The following is a 25,577-nucleotide window of genomic DNA, read 5'->3' on the forward strand; positions in this document are numbered from 1 at the left end:
TACCTTTCTGGTTGAGAAAGAATTTGTTGGTGGCATGTGGACATTGCCTGATATGCTTTGATGGGCTGAATCCAAACCGGGTATGCTTGATGTGCTGAGCCAACTTTTCTTCTCATACTTTGATGGCTTAATTAATTACTAAACAATATAACTGAGCTAGCTAGGAGTCACCACAACACTTTGCCATCGCTAGCCGTCCAATTATTAGATGGATCTACAACGCTTTGCCATCGCTAGCAATTAAGTCGATCACTTTTTGTTTTGATGTTCTGGTATTTATTCTGGGCCGCTGCTCCATGGAGCTAGCTGGGCGAGCTGTGATTGATCCGGCCGCGAATGCTTACTGGGCCGGTCGGTGAGTGCGTGCTTTCGTCCCCAGTGTCCGTGAGCACTGCTAATGCTTTAATCTCCAAACATTTATTTGTGAGATAATTGCTCTTACTTATTTGTCCCAGGAAACAGTAACTCCAAAAAAATTATCCTAGGAAACACTTTTATATCCACCCCGTTGAGCTAAATTGTGAGATTCTTTATCACCATGGAATGAGGTTAATGTGTTTTATTTTTTACCTTGTCTCGTGTGCGATGCACATGCAGACATGCCCATCGCCTTTTGTTGGGGTTAAGTCAGGCATACCAAGAAGTATGTGCAAATCAACCATGGATGATTTGTTAGTCCCGTCTGGATGCTTCTTTGGTAGTGGCATTGACATACTCCCTCCGTCTAGGTGTGTCAGTCATCTTATAAAAACCTAATAATCCCAAAACACTTAGGCACGGTGCATTAATTTCTACCTCGTTTCTTATTTCTTCACATATTAACCAATAAGAGACGAGGGGTGTGCATGCTTTTAATGACTTGAGACTACCAAACATGACATGCAGTGGTGTAGTTCATTACATGCAATGCTATTAATTAGAAAATAAACATTAAGGTCTCTCGTTTCCCCTCCTCCTCGGTCACGATGCACAACTTAAGATGACTTACTCACCTAGACGGAGGGAGTAGTCAATTTATCCGTTTTTGTGTCTCTCAGTTAGTGAGGTTGGGATGTCTATCTCATATATGTACCTGTAGAAAGTCTCCCATTTTTTTCTTAAAAAAAGTCTCCCGTTATGTGAATAATCACCTCTCGATGTATATTCTCGAAAAGTGAGAAATACAAGTTTTGAACCACACTATGGGTCTGGTTTGCAATAGTCCCCGACATTGCACTACTAACCATGCTGCTTTGTGCAATTTAGTATGGATGTAGGTCAAGATGACCATTTTGTTATTGAACCATCAGATATTTCAGAAACCACCAAGAGGTTTTGAGCCCTGAAAAGTTTGATGGCCAGAAAAGTACGCAGTTCTCTCTTGCACTCTTTATGTAAGCCACGCCGTAATCATATTAGCCGATATGAGGTCTAAAGAGGGAATCTCAAACATTGTGGAAGTTGTCGCTCACTATTATATGTCTAAAAAAACTAAAATTTCCATACTCTTAGTTTCCATTTTATGTGTTATGTCGTAAGAAAAATGTTATCCACTGTGAAAATTGTTACTTGTTATATATGCCTATGAGACAGTGAAAATGGTACTTTTTTATTGAAAATTGCCGTATGCTTGTCTCATGTATGTGAAAGAGTTCCTGAAATTATGTTGGTGATCCTTTAAAGCTTCAGCGGGTAATTGTATTTTAGAGAAGCTTATTTGTTACGTGTCATTTGACCTGTCATGGCGACGTCACAACAGGACGTGCATCAAAGTTTGGCCCCTTAGCAAGCATTATTTACTATCATATTATATTTGCATCATTGTCTAATATAGGTGTACCTTATGTAAATTTGTTTTCTTTATCTTTTCCAAATATTTACACGATATCCTAACTTCTTCAGAAACGAACAGGCGCAGCAACGCGCGCTATCATGATCTAGTTAATTAGGAAGATCGATGCCTCACAAGTGCACAACAAAGAAGCTGACAAGAGGTTTCAAGAAAAGAGGAACTCACATGAGAATCTTCAAGGATCATTTCATCTACTATTTAAATTTCTGAATTGTTCAAGATGATTTTGTATTTTTGGCAATTAATCTGTGTTTAGAATACTGTTTAATTTCTATCCACTTCATTCGCTGCTACTCATCACCTATCCTTTCAGCTGTAATGTTGGTGATTACGTGTCTTGTAACCGGATCTTTATTTTATGAATGAGAAACGTATTACCTCGCAAAAAAAAGCGGAGGTCATTGGATCTCATCGATCACCCCGAGCGATCGAACGAGATGGCGGCGGCGGGTAGTGGATCGCCTTGGTCATCATTGTATTCAAATTCTTGGAATGAGACACTTGTTCTCTACTCCCATGCCTAACGGTTTGTCGATAGAGAAAGGAATTTTGCCTTATGTGCAACAGGAAGGAGAGGCAACGTTCAATATAGCAAGATACTTCTGAAAAAAGTAACCTGAATTCATACATACTCATAGCGGGAAGTTAAGGAAACTTCGGCTAAGATCTTCCACGGCCAGAGCCCAATATGTGAACGATGCATTTTCTCACTTGTGTTTTTTATTTGCATTCTTTTTTTAATACCACCTCCAATCCAAAATAAGTGTCACACTTTTGATAGTTCAAAATTGCGACACTTATTATGGATCGGAGGGAGTATCTTTTTCCTTCTTCATTTTTCTATTTTTTTCTCTTTCAATTCTTTTTTTATTATCCTTTTAGTAGGAATACAGAACATATTCCATGAAACTATTCTTGAATACATGAACTTTTTCTAATGCATAATTGGTTACTTTTATATGTATGGATAATTATGAGATGAATATTTGTATTCAAATATATGTACGTTTCCATGTAGCAAAGTCTACATTTATATATAAATTCTCCATTATAAATATTTATATTATATATATTTAATTATCAATTATTAAGTTGATTTTAGAATGAACAAGCAATATTAAATATAGAATAGTTTTGTGGAATTGTTTGGTAAAACAAATATACGAATACGAATTAACGGGTCATTGCCACTTGCCAGCCCCTTCTGAATGCCTTCAAGCACAGCCCCCATATACACAACTTAAAGGCGGTATAAAAGAGCTCCCAAAACTAACATCTAAGATTTGCCTAAAAAAAGTAACATCTAAGATGATGCAATACTACAATGATGTATCCAGTCCAATGGCATGGGGCAGTCTAGAAGTGTAACTATGTGCATGATTTTTTTTCCCAATGCTATTCTATATCCACTATGTGAAAATTTTGCAGATTTGATTTTATGGGTTGATTCCCTGTATTATATTGGCTCAATATTCCCTCTGGTGCATCCATCTCATTCCATCCTAGTTGTTATACTGCACCATCACTAAAATCTAGATATGTTCCATTATATTCTACTAGATTTCTCTGTTGGGAGTTATATTCTACTATGTTCCACCAACCAAACACACCATTACATTTAATCTTGATAATATTGTGTGCCATAAAATTTTAAAAACTATATTTGTTAGATTGATAACTCTAGCAGGTTCTGTAGATACTTAAATACGATAGTGACTTGCTCGTTTGACTGAGTAATACTCAATCGTTTTTTGTACATATCTAAAAAAAGATTCATGACATTACAAAATATTATTCATATAGGCGCAAACAATAATAATGTTAGAGCATAGAGAAAATAATTCTTGCATGGATCTCAACATTGGATCGATGCTACAAGTTATTGATTGAGATTTAACTAATTTCGGTCTACTAATAATTAGTCAAGCAACCTAAATATTTCTTAGACAAATGAAACACATGAATGCACCACATCACATTGCAAGGACTAAACTCAATTGTACTATAATATTAATGTTTGCTTCCATTTAGAGTAAAATCCAATGTAACACAAGTTTACACCTCCAACTCAGTTAGAATGTAAAATTTATACAATTTCATTTAGACCGTGAAAATGTATTTGTAATCTTAAAACATGGTAATTACATATTTAATGCAACTATTTATATCTAATATAATATTAAAGATAGTACATTAAAAGTTGTATTGGTAAAATAAGACATACGCTTAGGAACCGGATAAAGTATGTCAAAGTATAAATGTTCAATATAAACGAATACAATCTTTAATTCCAACTGCTCTAGACACGAAAGGGTTTAAGATCAAAGTCCATCAAACGGGGGGGGGGGGGGGGGGGGGGTTAAAATCAATTCTCCCGTAGCTTCAAAAAAAATTCTCCTGAAACCTACATGAAGTGATTTTTCCATCAATTCTGCTTATGATGGTATTTCTTTTCCTCACATCAAAGCCTATGTGACCTCCATATTGCACCCAGAACTCCCAAGCCTCATCCGAATTTCTGAACCGCATACCAACTTCGGGTATCCTGTTGCCAATCGATCCCATCGCACAACGCACAATTCTGCCAAATTCCACAGTGTATACTCAAAATAGAAGTACAATACTCGCTACAAGTCTCCATATTTATTCAGAAATGTAGTGCTGACTCAAAATAGAAGTAGTTCCTATGTTGAAACCACAAAGCTTAGCAGATTATAGTCTTATCGAGATGCACATAAGTACTTAACTCGCTGCAAGTCTCCATATTTATACCGGTGACTGGACAACCAATTATATCAAATACAACAGCAGGAGGTACATTATGGTTAGCTCTACCAGTATATAAATACCAATTTCAATTTTGTTGCCTGCAACTGAGTGCACTAATCAGAGACAGCGCGAGGAGCCTGGGCAAAGCTCGTGCATAGCGATGTCAGCTAGCTTGCCCCAACAAAAATCACTACTAAGCAAGTAATTAGACTAATCTGCAGTGAAGAGTTGCCGGACGAGCTCGGGAGCTGGCTCCGCCTCATCCACTAATGGAATAAGAGATAGAGAGAGGGGACCCGAGAAGAGGTCGCTAACGATGATGAACGGTCCCCAGCTCGCGGCGGCGCTCCCTTAATTGAACAAACTTTCACCCTTTTACACTATTTACAATATAAAGCACGATTTGAAATCGAACAGGAATAGAGTACTTGGTTTCTTTGAGATATAAAACATCAAGCCTCGTATCTAGGACCAACACTGCATAGGTGTAAAGGTAGAAATAATTTGTACTCTTTACATCGTAGCCAGAAGGGACAGTTATTATGCACATGTAAATGCCTGAAGTATGAAGCAACAATAATATGCATGGATAATCACATTGCAAAATTATACACAACAAGGGTGTCATGGCTTTTCAGCCCAACGAGTACCAGCCTGGGTCAGTTACTGCTTGTCCATGTTGTTCACCTCCCAGCTGAGCCCAGATACATCAATATGTGTTTCTATCCATTGGCCCAATTCAGTGGCTCGCTTTGGCACAATCGGTTGCAACATAATTACAGTGTATAAATCAGTGTGATGAGAAATGAAAAAAAAGAATGATTTTTTTAAACTGTAGATGATAAGGTACAACTTCATATGTAGTTATGCACGAAAGAATAGAGCAGGTAGCATGCCTTGTTATTCTCTTGAAAATCGACAGCAGTCAGCGTATAATAGGAGTTCAACCTCTAGATTTATATATCATTAGTAGCCCATGACTTAAGACAACCATAACAAATTGATGGCGAATTGGTGAATGAACTTATGTACCTGTTTATTAATTAGTATATCACACGTAGAGTTTCCATAAAGCAATTTCTTCCAATTTCAAGTAATCTACTTAACTATCTTAGGAGCAATAGCACTTTGATGATGTAAACTGAAGTCTCACCTGAAGTCTGATGCCAATATGCTTGCATGACAGTTCTTCAGCATTTCCAGTTTTCTAAGATGAAGGGAAATACTGGCAGATGGCAATATGCTAGCTTGCCCGGTAGTTTGTATTTTACAACACTATATACGTCAGCCACTCCATGAGAAATAAACAGAGCTAATAAGGAAGACTACGAAAGCACACTGTAGCTCCTTGCTTGATTATATAGGCATATAGGCGTATACAAATGCATGTGGCTCCTTGCTTGTAATCACAAGTGAGTTGAAGAAATATAAACATAGCTTGTAACCACCATGAGTTGAAGAAATATGAATGTAAGGCACCTTAATTACCTTCCAGTGGCTATCCAATCAGCTTTCACATATGCGTGTCTTGCTAATCCATCAATCAAACCAGTGATTCGAGTTGGCTTTGGCTACCTACATTACTATAAGATTCAATACATCTCAAGACAAGTGAGGTTTCCTACGTACAGGTATTGCTGTCTACCAAAGGCATGGCTAGGTGAAATATTGGTTTCAGAATTTTATAGTCTGACATTACCCTATTTGTTAAGAGGGACAACTCAAACATTAGTTTCAGTATGTGCTAGTGGTTTATATATCTTGACCAAGGACCATCTCAATATCTGACATGACCCTGTTTGTTAGAGGGACAAATGATCCACCTATTTCTTCATACATGTAGGCATCACTCACAACTTCTTAGCTTTTGAGAGAACACGAACATGTTTCCGAACATTTTATCTGAGAACTTGAAAATCTAAATTAATAAAAACGAGCAAGCCGTTTCCAGGCTCATAACTACAAGGATTTTATTTCAACTCGCAGGAAAGAATAATCGATATAGCTATTCTCAATGTATACTGTTTACAAAGGTTTTAATCAATCTACCATTCGACCCACGTCATATATTTGTGTCAGAACAAAAATATTCTAAAGAATTATTTATTCTCCACTTGATCTGAAAAACCATTCATCCTCCATTGAAATTGTAATCTGCACCAAATTAATCTCACAACACAACTTAGAAGTCAAACCACCGAATGAATGATGGCTGTGTCAAAGGACAAGGCAAGGAAGATCTGAGTAACGGGAAAGAATGTCATAGCTTACCAAAAATTCTGGAATGCAAGAGCAACACACGCCACACACACGTGCAAGAACATGAAGAAAACAAATGAGAGAATGGAGATCGACGCACTTGTAAGTACAGACAGGACGTGGAAGCATTGTTGTAGGTATGAACAGAGCAGAACATAGTAGCTCCCCATCAACCACTACACCAGATCAGGCCATCTCCGAGATGGAGTTCCACTGGAACTGGAAGAGGACGTGGGTGTGGACCACGTAAAGGTCCTCTGGAAGCAACTCTTACTTGAATATCTCTTTTTGAAAATCAGACAACCTCTCATAAACATCAAAGGAGCAAGTATCAGAATCTTCACGGAGTATGTGCTATAAAATAGCACTATAACTGCAAGTAAAATAAGAGTGGTAGTGTAGAGACATGTTCTTCGTTGTCAACAAAATAGTTAGCAAAACATCTTTCAAGATTCCGCTTAAATTTACCTGACCTTGAAAATATTTCCTATCAATAATAACATACTTTAATTTTGTTAGTTAAAACTAATGTTGGTTATTTGACAACAATGCAGGCAATGCATGCAATGAGTGAGAACCAAAAGAGATTTTCGGAGGACCTATAGCCACGTCTAACGGAAGCTGAGAAAAAAATTGTGGATGGAGAGAAGTTGCGCAAAAAGCTACATAACACTGTACTTGTAATGACTTACTCTCTTCAACCCTTGTGATCCCATAGAGTATATCTATTTTTAATATTTGTGTGGTGCAGGATCTTAAAGGAAATATTCGTGTTTTCTGCCGAATACGACCTTTAATCTCAAATGAATCACTAGCCTTAGATTTTGATGGAGCAAATGATGGAGACATTGGGATTATGAATGGAGGAACAGCAAAAAAGACATTCAAGTTTGACCGAGTCTACACCCCAAAGGATGACCAAGGTATCTCTTGGTACTATGGAGCCTGTACTAGCTTTTTGTTGTCTTTCACAACTGTTCTTACAATGCGAATGTTGCTAATTCTAGTTTACACTTCCAAGTAATGTTGGAGTTTACAATCATAAAAGTTTCTTTGTTTGTCTAATATACAAGTTGTATCCATGAACAGCTGAGGTTTATGCCGATGCATCTCCACTAGTCACGTCAGTGCTAGATGGATACAATGTATGCATCTTTGCATACGGACAAACAGGAATTGGGAAGACCTTCACCATGGAAGGGACTGAAAGGAACAGAGGAGTAAACTATAGAACTCTGGAGGAGTTGTTCAAGATTGCCGATGAGAGAAAAGACACTCTCACGTACAACATATCAGTTAGTGTGCTTGAGGTGTACAATGAACAAATCAGAGACCTCCTTGCAACATCCCCTTCATCTAAGAAGTAAATCACTTTCCTTTAGTACCCTTCATTTTGTTTCACAATACTTCATCTAAGTACAACCACTTTCCTTCGGCATCCTTCATTTTTTGTTCACAATAGTACCATGTTGTGGTAACCTGTATATATTTGCATATATAGGTTGGAGATCAAACAAGCAGGTGAAGGATCCCATCATGTGCCCGGCATAGTTGAGGCCAAAGTTGATGACATAAATGAAGTTTGGGATGTCTTACAAACTGGAAGCAATTCGAGGGCTACAGGGTCAAACAATGTGAATGAACACAGCAGTCGCTCACACTGGTTGGTCATAATTAACATTATTTTTCATTTGTCCGTGGAGTACCTTCCTGCTTGTGGTAAAAATGGTTTGACCTTTATAATTTGTTTTCAGCATGCTTTGTATCATGGTTAGAGCAAAGAACCTGATAAATGGGGGCTATACAACAAGTAAGCTCTGGTTGGTAGATCTTGCTGGAAGCGAGCGGTTAGCCAAGACAGACGCGCAAGGTGATCGGCTCAAGGAAGCACAAAATATCAACAGGTCGCTTTCTGCTTTAGGCGATGTCATTTATGCTCTTGCTTCCAGAAGCATCCACATTCCTTACAGGTTTGCACTCTGAGTCAGTAACGGGTTTGCACCTATCAGCTCCTGTTTTCTTACTGTCTTGATACTTTTCTTGTGCGTAGGAATTCCAAATTGACGCACTTGCTCCAAGACTCTTTAGGTAAATTGATCTGTTTGTTGCTCTGGAACAAATACCATATGAACAATATACCAAATATTGACCATTTCTGTTCCTCTGCATTCTCTCACTTGGCCACGCGATTAATTTGTTCTTTTCTGTTCTTCTCCACAATTGCGGTAACAGGAGGCGATTCAAAAGTCGTAATGTTTGTGCAAATTAGCCCATCCGACAACGACACGTCGGAAACCTTGAGTTCGTTGAACTTTGCTAGCCATGTCCGTGGTATAGAACTGGGCCCACCAAAGAAGCAGGTCGACACAGCCGAGCTTCAAAAGGTCAAACAGATGGTGAGTGTTGATATTCCTGAAGCTTGTTAGTTCTGTGAATGCTTGAAGCTGAACTGATGGGTATTTCTGAACGTGTGACAACTTGAAAGGTCTAAGCAGGAAGCCAAGCTGAAGGAGGAATCTTTGAGAAAGCTGGAAGAGAAGTGTCAAAATTTAGAGAATAAAGCCAAGGGAAAATAGCAGCTTTACAAAAACTTGCAAGACAAGGTATGTCTGTGCAATTGAGGAGGAGGCTAATATTTCAGTTTCAAATATCTTGTGACTGAATCTTGTGTTGATTCTTCTAGACTGCTTTTTTTGACTTGTAAATTGTGGCTGACAGACTTTGTGTAATAACTTGATTGAAGGTGAAGGAGCTTGAAAGCCAACTATACTCTAAGATGCATTCTCAGATTACGTCGGAAAAGCAGCAGAATCAGCTTTCTGGAAAACTGAAGGAGAAGGAAGAAGCATGTAGTGTGCTACAGCACAAGGTAACGTAGGAATTGGAAGTGGTTAATTAATGTCGTTAACAGCTACTCCCTCCGTTCCTAAATACAAGTCTTTTTAGATATTCCCACTATGGACTACATACAGAGCAAAATGAGTGAATCTACACTCTAAAATATGTCTATATACATCCGTATCTAGTTTATAGTGTAATATCTAAAAAGACTTATCTGTAGGAACGGAGGGAGTAGTAATTGTTTAAGGAAAGGCAGATAATATGATATTACCCATGCAGATAGAGGAGTTGGAGCGTAAGCTTGGACAGCAGCAGCAGTCAGACTCTGAGGTCGCAGCTCTTAAGCAAACGGTACATAACTCAATTGAATCTTTTACCTAGATAACAATCATCAATCAATGGGAATTATTAACAACAAGAGACTTGGATTGATTTGGTTATGTGCCTTTTTTTGTTTCAGATTGAGGAGCTGGAGGTCAAACTGAAGGAGCAGGAAGAACAAAGATCAGCTGCAGAATCAAAGGTTGGTTATTTTCTAGCCGTGCTGCATGTGCACGTATTTGGTTTCTTTGATCATCCATCCTGGTGTAAATTCTGAAACCACCGAACCGGGTAGCTGACACAGAGTCTCTGTGGTTCCAGGGTGACGAGGCAGCAGCAGCAGTAGGCGGCGGTGGCGAGCAGCAACAAGACCAAGGGGTTGGTTAGGTGAGGTAGGCTGGGGCTGCGAGCGTTTAGGTGTGTGTCTCTATTGTTGTAGATGAGATGAGATGAGATGAGATGAGATGAGATGAGCTGAGATGAGTAGTGACTGACTTGTCTGTAACTTTGTTTGTTTGTAGGAGTAGGGAGGGGTTTCGTTGTTGTACTGTATTTGTAGGTGTAGTTTTACCTTGGTAGAGTAAGAAGAAGATGGATTGGAGGCTCAACTTTGAGCTGAGCCGAGCCACCCCTCAACATAGAGACCTACCTACCTTGATGCTTTGTAAAACAAAACCATTTAGGCCGGCTGCTTTGATGCAACATTTAGGTAGGTGTAATTTGACTTTTGTCATTCAGGTTTTGTCCCGTTTTGAATGCATAAGGTAGATCATGGTCTACCTTTTCTTTCAAAAAATAATAATAATAAAAAATGTCACCTTGCAATGCATCTCAACTTGAGAGTCCATCTCACCGTCTACCTTTTTTTTTCTTTTTTCCATTTTTGTTTTAAATCCATGGATATTTTTTGTAGAAAAACCATGAACATATTTTAAAACTCATGATTCTTTTTGAAATTCCGAAAATAATATCAGATTTCCAAACTTATTAAAGTTCATGATCATTTGTTAAATCCTTCAACATTTTTATATCTGTCAACTTACTTTATAAAATTCACAATTTTTTTCTCAAACTCATGAAGTTTTTGCAAATTCATTTTCCAAATTTGTTAATGCTTTAAAATTAGAGGATAGTTTTGAAAATAAAAAAATTCATAACCTTTTTCAAATTCGACAACATTTTAGTAACTTGCGAACATTTTATATTTGAATTTTGTTTTCAGATTTTTGAATACCGGTAATGCTAGTAAATCGGTTTTCTCGTAAAACTAGCAGAGCAGCAACCGTTTTTTTAAGACAAGCAAAGCAGCAACAGCTGGCGTGCAAACGTGCCTCACCGAATGAGGCGAGGGAAACACCTAGTTTCTGGACCGCGGCTCGCTACCGGCGCTGAAGACGATGAGGTTCCCTGTGGCTACACTACTAGGAAAAGGGCTATAGATGGGATTGACACTAATGGCGCACCAGAAAGATGGTTCGCCATTAGTATATACTAATGGCGCACCACAATCTGATGCGCCATTAGAGTTTAAACTACTAATGGCGCACCACGCTAAGGGTGTGCCATTAGTATCAATTTTTTTTAAACTAGTGCGCCTGTCCAAACATACTAATGGCGCATCCGGGCAAAGTGCGCCATTAGTAGTTGTAACTACTAATGGCGCACCAGGCAGCAGGTGCGCCATTAGTATAAAAATTTTTTTTTGAACTAGTGCGCCTATCCAAACATACTAATGGCGCATCCTGCCCAAGTGCGCCATTAGTAGTTGTAACTACTAATGGCGCACCAGGCAGCGGGTGCGCCATTAGTATAGAATTTTTTTTTTTGAACTAGTGTGCCTATCCAAACATACTAATGGCGCATCCTGCTTAAGTGCGCCATTAGTAGTTGTAAGTACTAATGGCGCACCATGCAAGAGGTCCGCCATTAGTAAGTGGGCAGCAACAAGATATTTGGGACAGCCTCTCCTACCCACACACTCACTTTCTCCCCACTTCATTCTCTCCACCTCCTCCTTGTCTCGGGTGCCTCCTCTTTTTCACCTCATTTCCACCATAGATTCATTCAAATTAAGTGGTTAAATTACCTTGTTTTAATAGGTAAGTAAGGGGGAAGCTATATTTAGGTTGTTCTCCTTACAACAATGTGCACATGCATTTTTTACGGCCTAGCTAGATCTATGTATGTTCGTGGTGTTGCATATGTTTGTGGTGTTGCATATGTGTTTGTGTTTGGAGGTGTACCGGTATTTGATATGCGATAGTTGCCAATATTTTGCCGGAATGTTGATTCATTTCCGTTTCGGCGAGAATTTTGGCATTAAGCATTCTTTTTGGTCCTATTTTTAGGGAAAGTCATGCCAAATTTTTGTTTGGTTCTAAAATATCGTTTTGCTCTACCCTGCAGGCGACCATGGTCCGCACGATGACCGAAGGCATCGTGAATAGGTTTTTGAGGTCCGCGAAGGCCGAGATGCTTCAAAAGAACGAGAGGGAGATAAGATGTCCGTGTCGAAGATGCAAGCTGAAGAGCCTTATTGCGGACCCGGATTCCGGGCAGGTGCGGGACCACCTGCTGTTGCGTGGTTTCATGGATGGCTATCGGTGGCAAGGTGATGAAGATGACTACGAAGTCGTCCATGCGGGCCAGGCAAGAAATGAGGAAGGGCAGCAAGACAACCACCGCGGCTCGGGCGGGCGAGAAGACGAAGAATCCCCAGGAGATGATCATGACTGTGATGCTGTACACAGTCATCATGTAGAAGATGCAGGACATGATGATGAGGAAGATGCCGGAGCAGGCGACGGGCATGATCATGAAGATGATGATGCCGGCGGAGCAGACGACGCTGGACCATCGATGGGCTGGGTGCAGGACCCTCATATTCAAGAGCTGTTTCTCAAGCAGACGGATAACGCAAGAGCTGCCGCCTGAGAGAAAGCCAAGATGGATCAACTTGAGTTAGACGCGGTTACTCCATTGTATGAAGGATGCAGGCCCGAGGATACCCGCCTGAAAGTAACGCTCATGGCCCTGGAGATGAAGGTAAAACACAAAATGACCGACGCATGCTTCGACGAGAACATGTCATTCTGGCACGAACGTCTTCCCAAGGGGAACAAGTGCCCGACCAGTTTGGAGGAGGCGAAGAAAATCGTGTGTACCGCACGTGAAATACCATGTGTGCATGAACAATTGCATCATTTATCGGGACGAGCACGCGGAGTCTACAATATGTCCGGTGTGCGGTGTCACTCGATACAAGAAGAGGAAGAAAGCTCCTCGAAAAGTGGTGTGGTACTTTCCGATCACTCCTCGTCTGCAGCGGTATTTCGCGGATCCTAAGGTAGCAAAGCTCCTGCGTTGGCACGCGGATAGGGAGGAGAAGAAGCGAGAAGATGACGCAAATGATCCGGAGATAGATAAAAAAGACAAGATGCTGAGTCACCCTAAGGATGCGAGCCAGTGGCAAGCATTGAACTTCGAATACCCAGAATTTGGGAACGATCCAAGGAACATCGTGCTGGGCGCGAGCACCGATGGAGTCAATCCGTTTGGCAGCCAGAGAAGCACACATAGCACCTGGCCTGTGTTTGTGTAGATGTACAACCTTCCCCCCTGGTTGTGCATGAAGAGGAAGTACATTCACATGAGTATGCTAATTGAAGGGCCGAAACAACCAGGGAATGACATCAATATGTATCTGGGGCTGCTGAAAGAGGAGCTTGACACGCTGTGAAAAACGCCAGCCAATACGTGGGACGCCGCAGAGAAAGAATATTTCCCTATGAGAGCCGCACTGCTCACGACGGTGCACGACTATCTCGGTTACGGATATCTTGCGGGGCAGGTAGTCCACGGATTTTCTGGATGCGTAAGGTGCATGGATGACACAACATATCGCCAGCTAGATAGAGATCCCGGGTCTTCGAAAACCGTGTTCATGGGACATCGAAGGTGGCTTCGCGACGATGACCCGTGGAGGAAACGCAAGGATCTGTTCGATGGTGAAACCGAACCCCGAAAACGCCCGTGTACGAGGAGCGGCGAGGAAGTAGACAAGCTGTTGAAAAATTGGAAAGACTGCCCACTGCCGGGAAAGAAGCAAAAGGCGCCAGAGCCGGGAAAGAAGCGAAAGGCGCCAGAGCCGCTGCTGAAGGTATGGAAAACGAGGTCTGTTTTCTGGGACTTGCCGTACTGGAAGATCCACCGTGTGCCTCACAGCCTTGATGTCATGCATATCACGAAGAACGTGTGCGAGAGTCTGCTTGGTACCCTGCTCAACATGCCAGAGAGGACCAAAGATGGGCCGAAAGCAAGGGCAGACTTGAAATCAATGGGCATCAGGCAGGAGCTTCACGCTATATATGATGATGATGATGATGATGATGATGATGATGATGATGATGATGAGGCGAAGCAGGACAGAGAAAGTCGTCGCAAAGGCAAAAAGGCCAAGAAGACCGGAAATGACTACCCTCCCGCGTGCTTCACTCTAAGTCAGGAGGAGATCGAGCAGTTTTTCACCTGCCTCCTAGGAGTAAAACTTCCTTACGGTTACGCGGGAAAGATAAGCAGATACCTAGACCCAGCGAAGCAGAAGTTCAGCGGGATGAAGTCTCACGACTGTCACGTGCTGATGACGCAGATACTTCCAGTTGCAATCCGTGGGATCATGGACGCGCACGTCCGTGAAACGCTATTTGGCCTATGCAACTTCTTCGACGTCATCTCTCGGAAGTCGATTGGCATGAGGCAACTCAGAAGGCTACAGGAAGAGATCGTGGTGATACTATGCGAGCTTGAGATGTACTTCCCGCCCGCATTCTTCGACGTTATGGTGCATCTGCTGGTCCATATAGTGGAGGATATCATCCAACTCGGGCCGACATTCCTGCACAGCATGATGCCGTTCGAAAGGATGAATGGTGTCATCAAAGGATACGTTCGCAACATGTCACGTCCAGAAGGAAGCATAGCCAGGGGCTTTCTGACCGAAGAGTGCATCTCCTACTGCACGAATTATCTAGGCATCGAGAACCCCGTTGGTCTGCCCGTCAACAGGCACCTCGGCAGGCTCGCTGGATGGGGTCATCGTGAGGGTCGCCGCGAAATGCATGTCGACTTCGAGGGTCGACTCGCCGACTTTGAAAGAGCAAACCTAGTCGTGCTACGACACATAGACGTGGTCGATCCTTGGTTGGTAGAGCACAAAACCTTTATTAAAAAGACGTACAATGACCGAGGCCAACAGAGGACGGACGGAGATACACTCAAAGAGCACAACTCATGTTTCACGCGTTGGTTCAAGCATAAGCTTCTGTCGTACCCTTTACATGAGGATTCTTCCGCGGAAGAACAACTCATATTCGCCTTGTCACAGGGCGCCGAGCAGCCAGCCGAAGAGGCAACGGAAGGACCGGCGCCCGATCGTGCTCCGCACCCTCAAGGAGGAAGTTACTGAAGTGGACTCCAACGGGAATCCAACGGCGCCCGAACGAATAGTCAAGGGGTACTCGCTTCAGCTTGGGTGCATTGTCCGGAGCACCGTCTCGATCAACACCGAGAACCTGAGGCATCCTGACCGGGGGAATTTGCGCCACCTCCTCTTCACGAAGCTGCACGAACGATACAAGTTCCCCGCTGAATTCAAAAACACAAGCCTCAAAGGGAATAAAGTGAACAATGCTGCCCTCACGAAGATGAGCAAGGCCCTGTCTACTTGGAAAAGCAATGTGAAGAGAATGATCGAGAAAGGTGAGAGTTATGAGAAGATCAAGGAGAAAAATCCTTCGATCACCGAAGATGACTACAACGACTTCAAGATCAATTGCTCGAGCACCGCAAGCTCCCAATCAAGTGAGTGGGGGAAACAAATGCGGGAGCTGAACATAGGGGAACACACACTCGGTCCCGGCGGTTACAGAGTGGCGGAGCCTATATGGGACAAGGAGGAGGCGGACCGTGCCGAGCAAGGCCTACCGCCCCTCTTCGATAAATACGGTGACAAGCAGACCAGGAACTTTGTCAGGGCCCGGTACAAGAAGGACCCGAAAACAAAGGAGCTTACCACGGATCCGAAGAACAGGCGGCTTGAGCTTGTTCTGGTAAGGAATACACCCCCGTGTAATTAGCTCCATATGGTTGCATTCTAATTAATGAAGCCGAATTTCTAAATGGTTCACATTCCTTCCGCAGGCGACTGAAAGCAGTAGCGCGGGGTCGACTTAGAGCAACCCTTGGGACACCACTCTAAATAGGGGGTTGAATATAATGAAGAACAAGGATAAGCTCAGTAAGCCGACGTCAGCTGGTCGTGTGGCCGGCAAAGGCTTGTCGACAAAATGGGGGTCATACTATACCGCTGGTGTGCGGAAGGAGAAAAAGACCAGCTCGGAAAGCTAGGCGCGAGAGGTTCAAGAACTCAAGGCACAGGTGGCGCGGATTCCGGAGATTGTCCAAGAGCAAGTGGAACAACGACTCGGAGCGACGATCACCGCCCTTGTGCCTACCTTGATCTCGGGGTTGAGTGCGTGGATTGCGGGCGGCCAACAGGGGCCGCCCCCGATTCCTAGCTTCACGGCCAGCAACTCGCATAATGCGATGGCGGGGCCATTGGTGCCTCCGGCGGAGGCGGCATTGGTGTCTCCGACGCCGGCACGGGAGCTTAATGCACCCGGGTGTACGCCGGCCGGCACCTCTTCAGCAAGCGGCCGCTCCGTCAACTGCACGCCCGCCGTTGGCGGTGCCTCGACATTAGCCGAGCTCGACGTCATCATCACGGTAACTAATTAAGCCTCTCTCGGCCGAGGACTTCATCTCCTTGCCTTTGACTGGGCATCCCTGACGCCCTACATGTTTTCGCAGGGCGCCGCCGACGTTCCGTGCACTCTCCTCCACTTCGTGAACAACGAGTTGGTCGATGTCGCCAAGGGCAAAATCGTTCAACCGGGCAACCCCTTGTTCCACGGTACCCAGATGCCACCCAACTTGTTTAGGGTTCAACTGGTTCGGGTGCTGCCAGGCTGCGACGACTTGTTACCTCCGATTCGACCCGTCGGGGCCGACGATGATGACGTGATGACCCTCAGCGCCTGCCTGAGCTGGCCCCTGCTTTGGTCGAAGAGCCAGATTCGTTTGGGGGCGGGGGACACCACCCCAAAGACAACACCGCCAGTCGTGCCGGCGCCAAGTCGGCCCCATGGCAAGACCGCCGTAACGGTGCCGAACATCCCTATGCCACTGGATCCAAACATGCATATGGCACAGGATCAGAACGACGACGACGACGACGATGATACATTTGGCAACGTCGATCAGTACTTTGCCGAGCATGGGTACGATGGCGACTTCATGGGGCCTCCTTCTCAAGAACCAAACCCAACAAAAGACGTGTGCGATCTAGCTCGTACCGCGGAGAAGCCAAGTTGCAACAGGCGCCGTCTGGCGTTCAGCTCTCAGGAGACGCCTCCAGCTGCCGACTTCACCGAGCCTCAGATAGGCGAGGTGCGAAATATTATCAGCCCCAACACACTCAAGAAGGCGGTCTGTGAGCAGAACTCGGTCCCATTACAGGAGAAGAAGAAGGCACGCAAAAGAAAGACTAAGAAGGGTGCGAGCCAGCCGGCACCGAGTACGATCCGTGCTTAGGACGGGCCACCTTCACCGCAGGATATCTCGAGGAGGGTGCATGTGGCGGGTAGGGCGATGCTACCACCAAATATGCTCAATGCTGCAACCGGTGCTATGCGGAGTCTGCACGACAGTGTTCTTTCTTTGGAGAAGCGGCGTCTCAGAGAGAAGGATGTGGCATACCCGGTTTTCGTGGCCAAGGTGCCAGAGGGCAAGGGCTTTGTGGATGGTGACATCGGGGGTACGATCGTCCTGCGGTTTGATGACATCTTTGCTATGTTTAACCTTCATCCGCTGCACTACACCTTCGTTCGGCTATTTTCGCTGAGTATGGAGATGCGGATCATTCGCGACAAGACCTCGGACATCGTGATAGTCGACCCCTTCTACATGCGTGCCAAGATCTTGGGCAGCGCTGGGGACCGGCAAGTCGCGAGTTCTTACCTCGAAGGCGTCATTCTGGCAAACCAAGATAAGGATAACTTCCTCGTGCCTTACTTTCCCGAGTAAGTCCTCCCCTCAACCGGCCCGTAACATATGAATTCTTACTTTTCGATCGTTTTTCTTTTAACATTCCGTGTTTTCTGCAGTGACACACGTTGCACGCTCATCCTCCTAAGCCCCAAATATTCCATGGCCACGTATTTCGACCCGGACCGTCAGTCGAACGTAGACTACACAAATGTCAAGAAGGTTCTTGATGATGTTCTCCCCGGCTACGCCCAATCTGGAGGCACCTTCACCAGGCCTATTCGTAAGTACGGCAAGCACGTGTTCTCCCACAATACGACGTTCTGCTGCGTCAAGCAGCCGCCTGGCGGTCAGAAGGGTGCCTACTACGCCATCCATCACATGCGGGCGATCGTACGGGACCATCATCAACTTCTGCTACCGAGTAAACTCCAAGATTGGGCCGCGAGCGTGTCGGCAATCCAGGACGCGGACCTCCGACAAGAATTCTTTTGCATCCAGTCGGAGTTTGCGGAAATCATCCATCAAGATGTCCTTCGTACCTCGGGGCAGTTCTACCTCAGAAATCAACCGTCCAACAGTGACATCGACACAATGCTACAAATGCAGGATGACAACGCCCGTTCTTTCATGACTCCCACGATAGACGGCGGCTTCATCCACGCTCCGGTCCCTTGAGTCGAGTTGTCTAGTTCTGAAACATCGATTGGCTCATGTTGTAATTAAACTTTAATGAACTTGTAGTATGTCTCTTTGGTTTCGAGAGTCGTTCAACTTAGATGTAATCGATGCTATTAATGTCTTGCTTTTCTCTTCCGATCGTTCTGTTGCATAATTATATATTGCTTATGTATTGTCTGTGAATTGGTACTAACGTTTCGTTTGGCTAGTGCATAGCGATGCCGACGTATGTCGTGTACAAGGGTAAGGTTCCCGGAGTCTACGATGACTGGGAGGAGTGTCGGAGACAGGTTCACCGATTCAGCGGTAACAGTTACAAAGGGTACACCACTAGGGCCGAGGCCGAATCTAGATACGCCCGCTATCTAGCGGGAGAGGGGAGGGAGCGTTGGAGGAACCGGATGAAGACGAGTTTCATCGTGATGATGCTCATCGTGATGACCGCAGCTCTCTTCTATGTGATGGTAGTTTAGATGATCGATATCGACTTGTAATGCGAAGACAAACTCGCTACTCGCGGTCTCGAGACTTGTAATATAATGTTCTATCTTTGTTCGGTCTTTTTAATTCGGAGACTAATATGATGAATTGTATTCGAAGACTAATATGATGAATTGTATTCAAAGACTAATCTTCTATTGTATTTGATGAATCTATTGTTGATGTGTGCTGTCTATATTTTGTCAAATTATACATTTTGTAACCTGTGCAAAAAACAGAAAATAAAAAAATTAAAAAAAACCTAATATTCATACTAATGGCGCATCACATGACAGTGCGCCATTAGTATGACAGTGCATACTAATGGCGCATCACCGGGTAGTGCGCCATTAGTATGCTGCAGTTACTAATGGCGCATCCAGAGATGGTGCGCCATTAGTATGCCAAAGCACCTGGGTATACATGCCCCCTGGGAGGCATACTAATGGCGCACCCTCGCATATACTAATGGCGCACCAGGTGGTGCGCCATTAGTATACCAGATACTAATGGCGCACCAGGTGGTGCGCCATTAGTAAAAATTACTAATGGCGTGCTATCAATGGCGCACCAGTGATGCGCCATTAATGGCCATATTAGGTGCGCCATTAGTAGTGGTATTTCTAGTAGTGCTACAAGCCCGTTTAGCCCAAGTTTACAAAGGATGACTCAAGTTGCACCCATAACATGCAGTATAGATAAATCTCAAAATAATAATAATAACATGTAGTATAGATAGTATAATTCTTTCGTAAATAACATGTAAATATTTAAATAAAATAGAACAAATAAAATAGAACAATTAATTCATCAGTACCGTGCAAATATTTAAATAAAATAGAACAAATAAAATAGAACAATTAATTCATCAGTACCGTGCAAATATTTAAATAAAATAGAACAAATGATTCATAAATAGTGTGCAATTAATTACATAAAATAGAATAAATGGCATGCAAATAATTATATAAAATAGCAACATTAATCCATAAATGGCATGCAAATAATTTTATAAAATAGCATAATTAATCCATAAATGGCATGTAAATAATTATATAAAATAGAAAATTAATCCGCAAATGGCATGCAAATATTCTAGTACAACAATAGTTCAAATATAAATATTACATCTGAAGAAAGAACCGGATGTTCAAAAAGTTCTGGGCGCCAAGTGTTGTTCATCCACACACTTTGCCCCCTGAGTTCCATCCAACAATGCATCAACATGATGTCGTGCCCTCTTTTGTTTTGTACGGCGTGGCAGCACACCCGGGCTATATGGTAACATGATCATCAAGTTGTAGCATTCAGCGAATCAACAAACTAAACAAAGATGTAGAGCAAACAAGAAGAAAAACTTGGGATCACCATGGTTGACGAGCTTGGTGGTCACCTTAATTATTCTCCGCCCGTGCAATCACCATGATGGGACAGTGACTCCACATTGCGTTCATGGATCTCACGTGCAAGCTGCAGGGCGCGAGGCACTTTTGCTCATGAACCAAGAATGCTCCGTCGCCCTTTTCGGCTGGCTTGCAGTCCATACCCACAAGAACCACAATGCCCAGCGAAATTTCTCTCCCCTCCCGTTGACATTCACCTGTTTTGCAGCTTACGTTGGCACTGTGACTATGTTGTGCACACTCTTTATTATGTTACACCAGCTACTCCGAGCCACTCGTTTGCAGCTTACGTCGGCACTATGACTATGTTGTGCACACTCTTTATTATGTTACACCAGCTACTCTGAGCCACTCGTTCTGTTGCCACTCACGAGGAGTTATGAGATTTGTGTATTATAGTGTGTCCATGTTGTGTAATGTAGTGCTTGTGGCCGTCAAATGGCTAAGCCCTCATTTTTCATAAATTTGTTCAATGGTCTTAACACATAGCTCTGCCTCAAATTTAATTGCTCTATTGTCTCTGCATGGATTCATGAATTTAGTGGGCCCGCCCGTCTAGCTCCACCATTCTATCCCAATTTTGTCGGTTACACCATGGACATGCGCTGTTTTGAGCTGGATTTTGTTACACCGTAAACATTTCGGAAAGGACCTTAAGAATATTAAATTGTATGAATTAAAATTATTATTTGTAGAACATGTAAACATTTTAAAAAGGACCTTAAGCTCATTCTACGCCAAGGGGCGGGCATAGAGACCGAGTATGAAATAAAATTAACCCAATTCCCGGGTTTTTTTTTTCTGTTGGTGTCACGAAATCTAGTTTCCATTATTATTTAAATTGACGAAATTAGCATTTTTTGAATTATTTAGATTTCTTACCACATATGTCACGTGGTAGCATTTGTTTTGTTTTTGTTTTGCCCCGGTGAACCTAAAAACCGAAGTAGTGTTATAATGTTTAGAGGGGCCATTGATTTGCTGAAGGCCCATGGTTGGAAGGCCCACTCCCACATACATAGTGGGCTGGGCGTGTTATGTGCTGCAGTCCTACCTATAGCTAGTTCTCCCACCTGATTCTAAAAAAAAGCTAGTTCCCCCACCCGAGCAGCGGACCGCCGCCGCAACAAGAGAAGACCTTGCTCGGCCTCGCCGCCGCCGCCGCTACACCTGTTGAGTCCAGCACCAGAACCTTCCCTCTGTCGGTGGGCTGCGGCGCCGTCGGATGAAAGGCGGTAGGAAGAACCTGCGGTGCGCGTGCGAGGAGGGCACAACGGTGATGCTGGCGGAGGGCGAGAGCATCATGCAGGTCGTCACGCTGCGCGGCTCCAACCTCATCGAGGTACCTTCTTACCTTCTTCCTTCCTTCCCTCTCTTTTCTTCAAAATTGCTTCTTGCTTCTTCCTCACTCCTTCCTGCTGCCGCCGTGCTGGTGCTAGGTGACGGACGGCGAGGGCGTCAAGTCTCTCGCCCTCTTCCCCGCCAAGTTCCAGACGAGCTTCTGGATCAAGAACGGTCAGTAATTTATTTAGTACCAAATGGCTTGGCTTTTATACTTGGCCACGCTAAAAAAACTACAGTAGCTCTGATCAAGAACTGTGAATGAATGAGTGAATGTGCAGGGAATTTCGTGGTTGTGGATGCTAGTGGGAGGGACGAGGCTCTCGAATCTGGAAGTAGGAAGTATGTGCATATACATGGTACGTGCACGTGCATACTATACTGCCTCCTCTAATATGGGACCGAGCAGGGAGTATGTGCATATACATGGCGTGGTTCATATGCTTGTGGTTGACTGTCAGTTCATTCAGCTGTTTCTTTCAATAGTATACTGTGCATATGCAGGTTTCAAAGCCCAGTTTTTTTTCCTTCTTAAACATTAGATTGAATTCACATTCCATGTGATATGCACGTTACGAATGCATTTCAATAGCCTAAATGGTTTGATTCAGGTTTTGCTTGATCATGAAAAATGACACCGAGAACTGATACTATAATCAAATGTTGATGTAGTATAAATCATGGAAAAATACCACAGTAGGATTGAAGAAACTAAAAGTTTTCCTAGCTAGGAGGACTTTCTAATAATAATGTACCAGTTTGTTGTTTGTGCTTTCGCACGAGCCCTGCATCGGGTAGTTTACTTGATGGAACCAGGGTTGTTACTGATTCACTCGATCTTTGTTATGCCAGGCCGGCTATCTTCAAGTCGACTCCCAATGGGCCGGCTATCTTCAAGTGGCTGCAGGGCATGACGAAGCTTGTCGTCGTCACCTGTGCTGTAATATGAAGAAACAAGATTTTGTTCCATATGCTGCTTGTTATTTCTGCATGTTATAGTAGGTACAATTGTGACCACCAAGAAGAGTTTTCCAACAATTCAGCTGAGTGCTACTACTACTACTACTAGTTTCTTGTTTTTCCCCTGTTTCTTGTTCCTTTCTGCAAGTGTTTCCTGTCCAATCGCAGTTGAGGTACAAGCCAACAAGTGGAAGGAATGTTGTTGAAACTGTTGCTCAACTCATGGATCCTGTAACTTAACTGGGGACTGGGCTGGTTAATTCCATCTTTTTTATTTATGCTTTCGTATGAGCTCTGCATCAGTAGTCTATCTACTTGATAAAATCAGGATTGTTAGCTTGTCGTCCTTCCTCTCGATTGGGTGCCCCTGATTAACTCATCTTTGTTATGCCAGGCCGGCTATCTTCAAGTCAAGCCCCAATGGGTGGGCGACAGGGTCAGAAGGAACGACATTGCACAACTCTGATGAGGATGGAGATGAGGATGATGATATGCCGCCACTTGAGGCAAACACGAACGGAAATAATACCGTTTGACGTGCATTCCGATACAGAAAGTGACTCTGATTCTTGAACTGGTAGATGCCTTGGGAATAGTACGTCGTGGACAATGTCTCCCTATGGTTACCGTCCACCTGTACACCACACCTGATGTATTTATGCTCGTCGAATTTGGGCACGGTATGATAAACTTACTGCCCAATCTGTCAAAGATATAGTCAGTGCGTTTTGTCTGACATTAAGTGGTAGGGCATGTTGAGGCCTGTCACGTGTAGTGTAATATGAAGAAAACAAGAATGTTCCTTATGTTGCACCTAGCTTATTGTGGATGTTATTGTGCAAGTGGTGTTTCCTGTCTGCTTGCTTTTTCACCTTGAAAGTCGATCGAAAAGGACCGAGCAAGCTAGCTTTGCTTTGCCCTGCCTAGTTAATTGCAGTTGTACTAGGTCTCAAGATGCTGCCACAGCTGCACAAGAAACAAATTCACCGATTTTGACAATTGAAGTCACACAAAAGATTTACTGATGAACAACTCTGGCCATATGAGAGCCTCATAAAATTAAGCTATCTTTAGAGGAGCATAATATATACTTGTATTATAGGTGCTCTGCATTTGTCTAATAGTTAAATATGGGTTCATTCTCTTCTTGGTGCATTGTTAATATGTTTGTTACTTATTAAATCTTTAATACTATGCTTTGACTTCGGTAGAAAGTAGTGATGATATTATAAATTGGCATTCCTTTGAATAATTCTTTTCCAGTTGCCTAACTCCTCTCTAAATATGGTTTTAATCACCACTAAGCAATGTTATCTTATTAATCTCATGTGTAGAAGGTGATGGAGGAAGGGGCCGTGGCCGAGGCCGAGGAGGCCGTGGACCATCTCCACAAGGGGACCTCCTCAAGAGTAGATTGGATGGGCCGTCGACTATTGAATGCGACAAGTCTCATCTTTGCTAGATTAATGCCTGTTGTAACTTTATCTGGTTAGGTTTATGTTCAAAGTTGATAGAGTGACTCAGTGTGGGGGGATGAGGCTAGTTATAGTATGATTTTGTAGCTAGGCTAATTCTTCCATGCATCCTGAATGTGTTTATCATCAAATCTACTAGCTCATAAAGTTTGTTTATGATGTTGTTGAATGCCCTATTCGTGAATGGTCAATCGTTGGTATGTACTAGCTTAGTTTCTGATTTAGTATCCTGAGGATGCATGGTAGCTGGAATCAAATTGCCTGGCATGCTGGCGATTTAAAGTATTCCTCCTCTGGCATGGCTTGATCAAGATTTGTGGGCTTGTGCGCACATGAACAACATACACTTGAAAATACCAAGGATTTGTTTGCTCTGCCTACCATTCTGGTTGAGAAAGAATTTGTTGGTGGCGTGTGGACGTTGCCTGATATGCTTTGACGGGCTGAATCCAAACCGGGTATGCTTGATGTGCTGAGCCAACTTTTCTTCTCATACTTTGATGGCTTAATTAATTACTAAACAGTATAACTGAGCTAGCTAGGAGCCACCACAACACTTTGCCATCGCTAGCCATCCAATTATTAGATGGATCTACAGCGCTTTGCCATCGCTAGCAATAAAGTCGATCGCTTTCTGTTTTGACGTTCTGGTATTTATTCTGGGCCGCTGCTCCGTGGAGCTAGCTGGGCGAGCTGTGATTGATCCGGCCACGAATGCTTACTGGGCCGGTCGGTGAGTGCGTGCTTTCGTCCCCAGTGGCCGCGAGCACTGCTAATGCTTTAATCTCCGAACATTTATTTGTGAGATAATTGCTCTTACTTATTTGTCCCAAGAAACAGTAACTCCAAAAAAATTGTCCCAGGAAACACTTTTATATCCACCCCGTTGAGCTAAATTGTGCGATTCTTTATCACCATGGAATGAGGTTAATGTGTTTTATTTTTTACCTTGTCTCGTGTGCGATGCACATGCAGACATGCCCATCGCCTTTTGTTGGGGTTAAGTCAGGCATACCAAGAAGTATGTGCAAATCAACCATGGATGATTCGTTAGTCCCGTTTGGATGCTTCTTTTGTAGTGGCATTGACATACTCCCTCCGTCTAGGTGTGTA

General features: G+C 43.4%; 1 protein-coding gene and 1 pseudogene across 1 annotated transcript; both read left to right on the forward strand.

Annotated features, from left to right (window-relative positions):
* The first annotated feature begins 6,943 nt into the window (after nucleotides 1–6,943).
* LOC123090340 (kinesin-like protein KIN-14E) lies at nucleotides 6,944–10,548 on the forward strand (annotated as a pseudogene).
* Nucleotides 10,549–21,913: 11,365 nt separating this feature from the next.
* LOC123090342 (uncharacterized) lies at nucleotides 21,914–24,500 on the forward strand. The gene is made up of 7 exons (XM_044511684.1): nucleotides 21,914–22,030; nucleotides 22,128–22,203; nucleotides 22,311–22,371; nucleotides 22,882–22,969; nucleotides 23,158–23,220; nucleotides 24,324–24,398; nucleotides 24,483–24,500. Exons 1-7 carry the CDS (start codon nucleotides 21,914–21,916, stop codon nucleotides 24,498–24,500), a joined length of 498 nt encoding a protein of 165 aa, XP_044367619.1.
* The last annotated feature ends 1,077 nt before the right edge of the window (nucleotides 24,501–25,577 follow it).

This window comes from Triticum aestivum, chromosome 4B (genome assembly GCF_018294505.1).
Source record: "Triticum aestivum cultivar Chinese Spring chromosome 4B, IWGSC CS RefSeq v2.1, whole genome shotgun sequence".
NCBI classification, from domain to species: domain Eukaryota; kingdom Viridiplantae; phylum Streptophyta; class Magnoliopsida; order Poales; family Poaceae; genus Triticum; species Triticum aestivum.

Coding starts and splice junctions, on each gene's coding strand:
- LOC123090342 (XM_044511684.1), top strand. CDS start 21,914: ATGAAAGGCGGTAGGAAGAACCTGCGGTGCGCGTGCGAGGAGGGCACA. Junction 22,970..23,157: donor TTGTCGTCGTCACCTGTGCT/GTAATATGAAGA, acceptor GTCCAATCGCAG/TTGAGGTACAAGCCAACAAG. Junction 23,221..24,323: donor TTGCTCAACTCATGGATCCT/GTAACTTAACTG, acceptor TCTCATGTGTAG/AAGGTGATGGAGGAAGGGGC.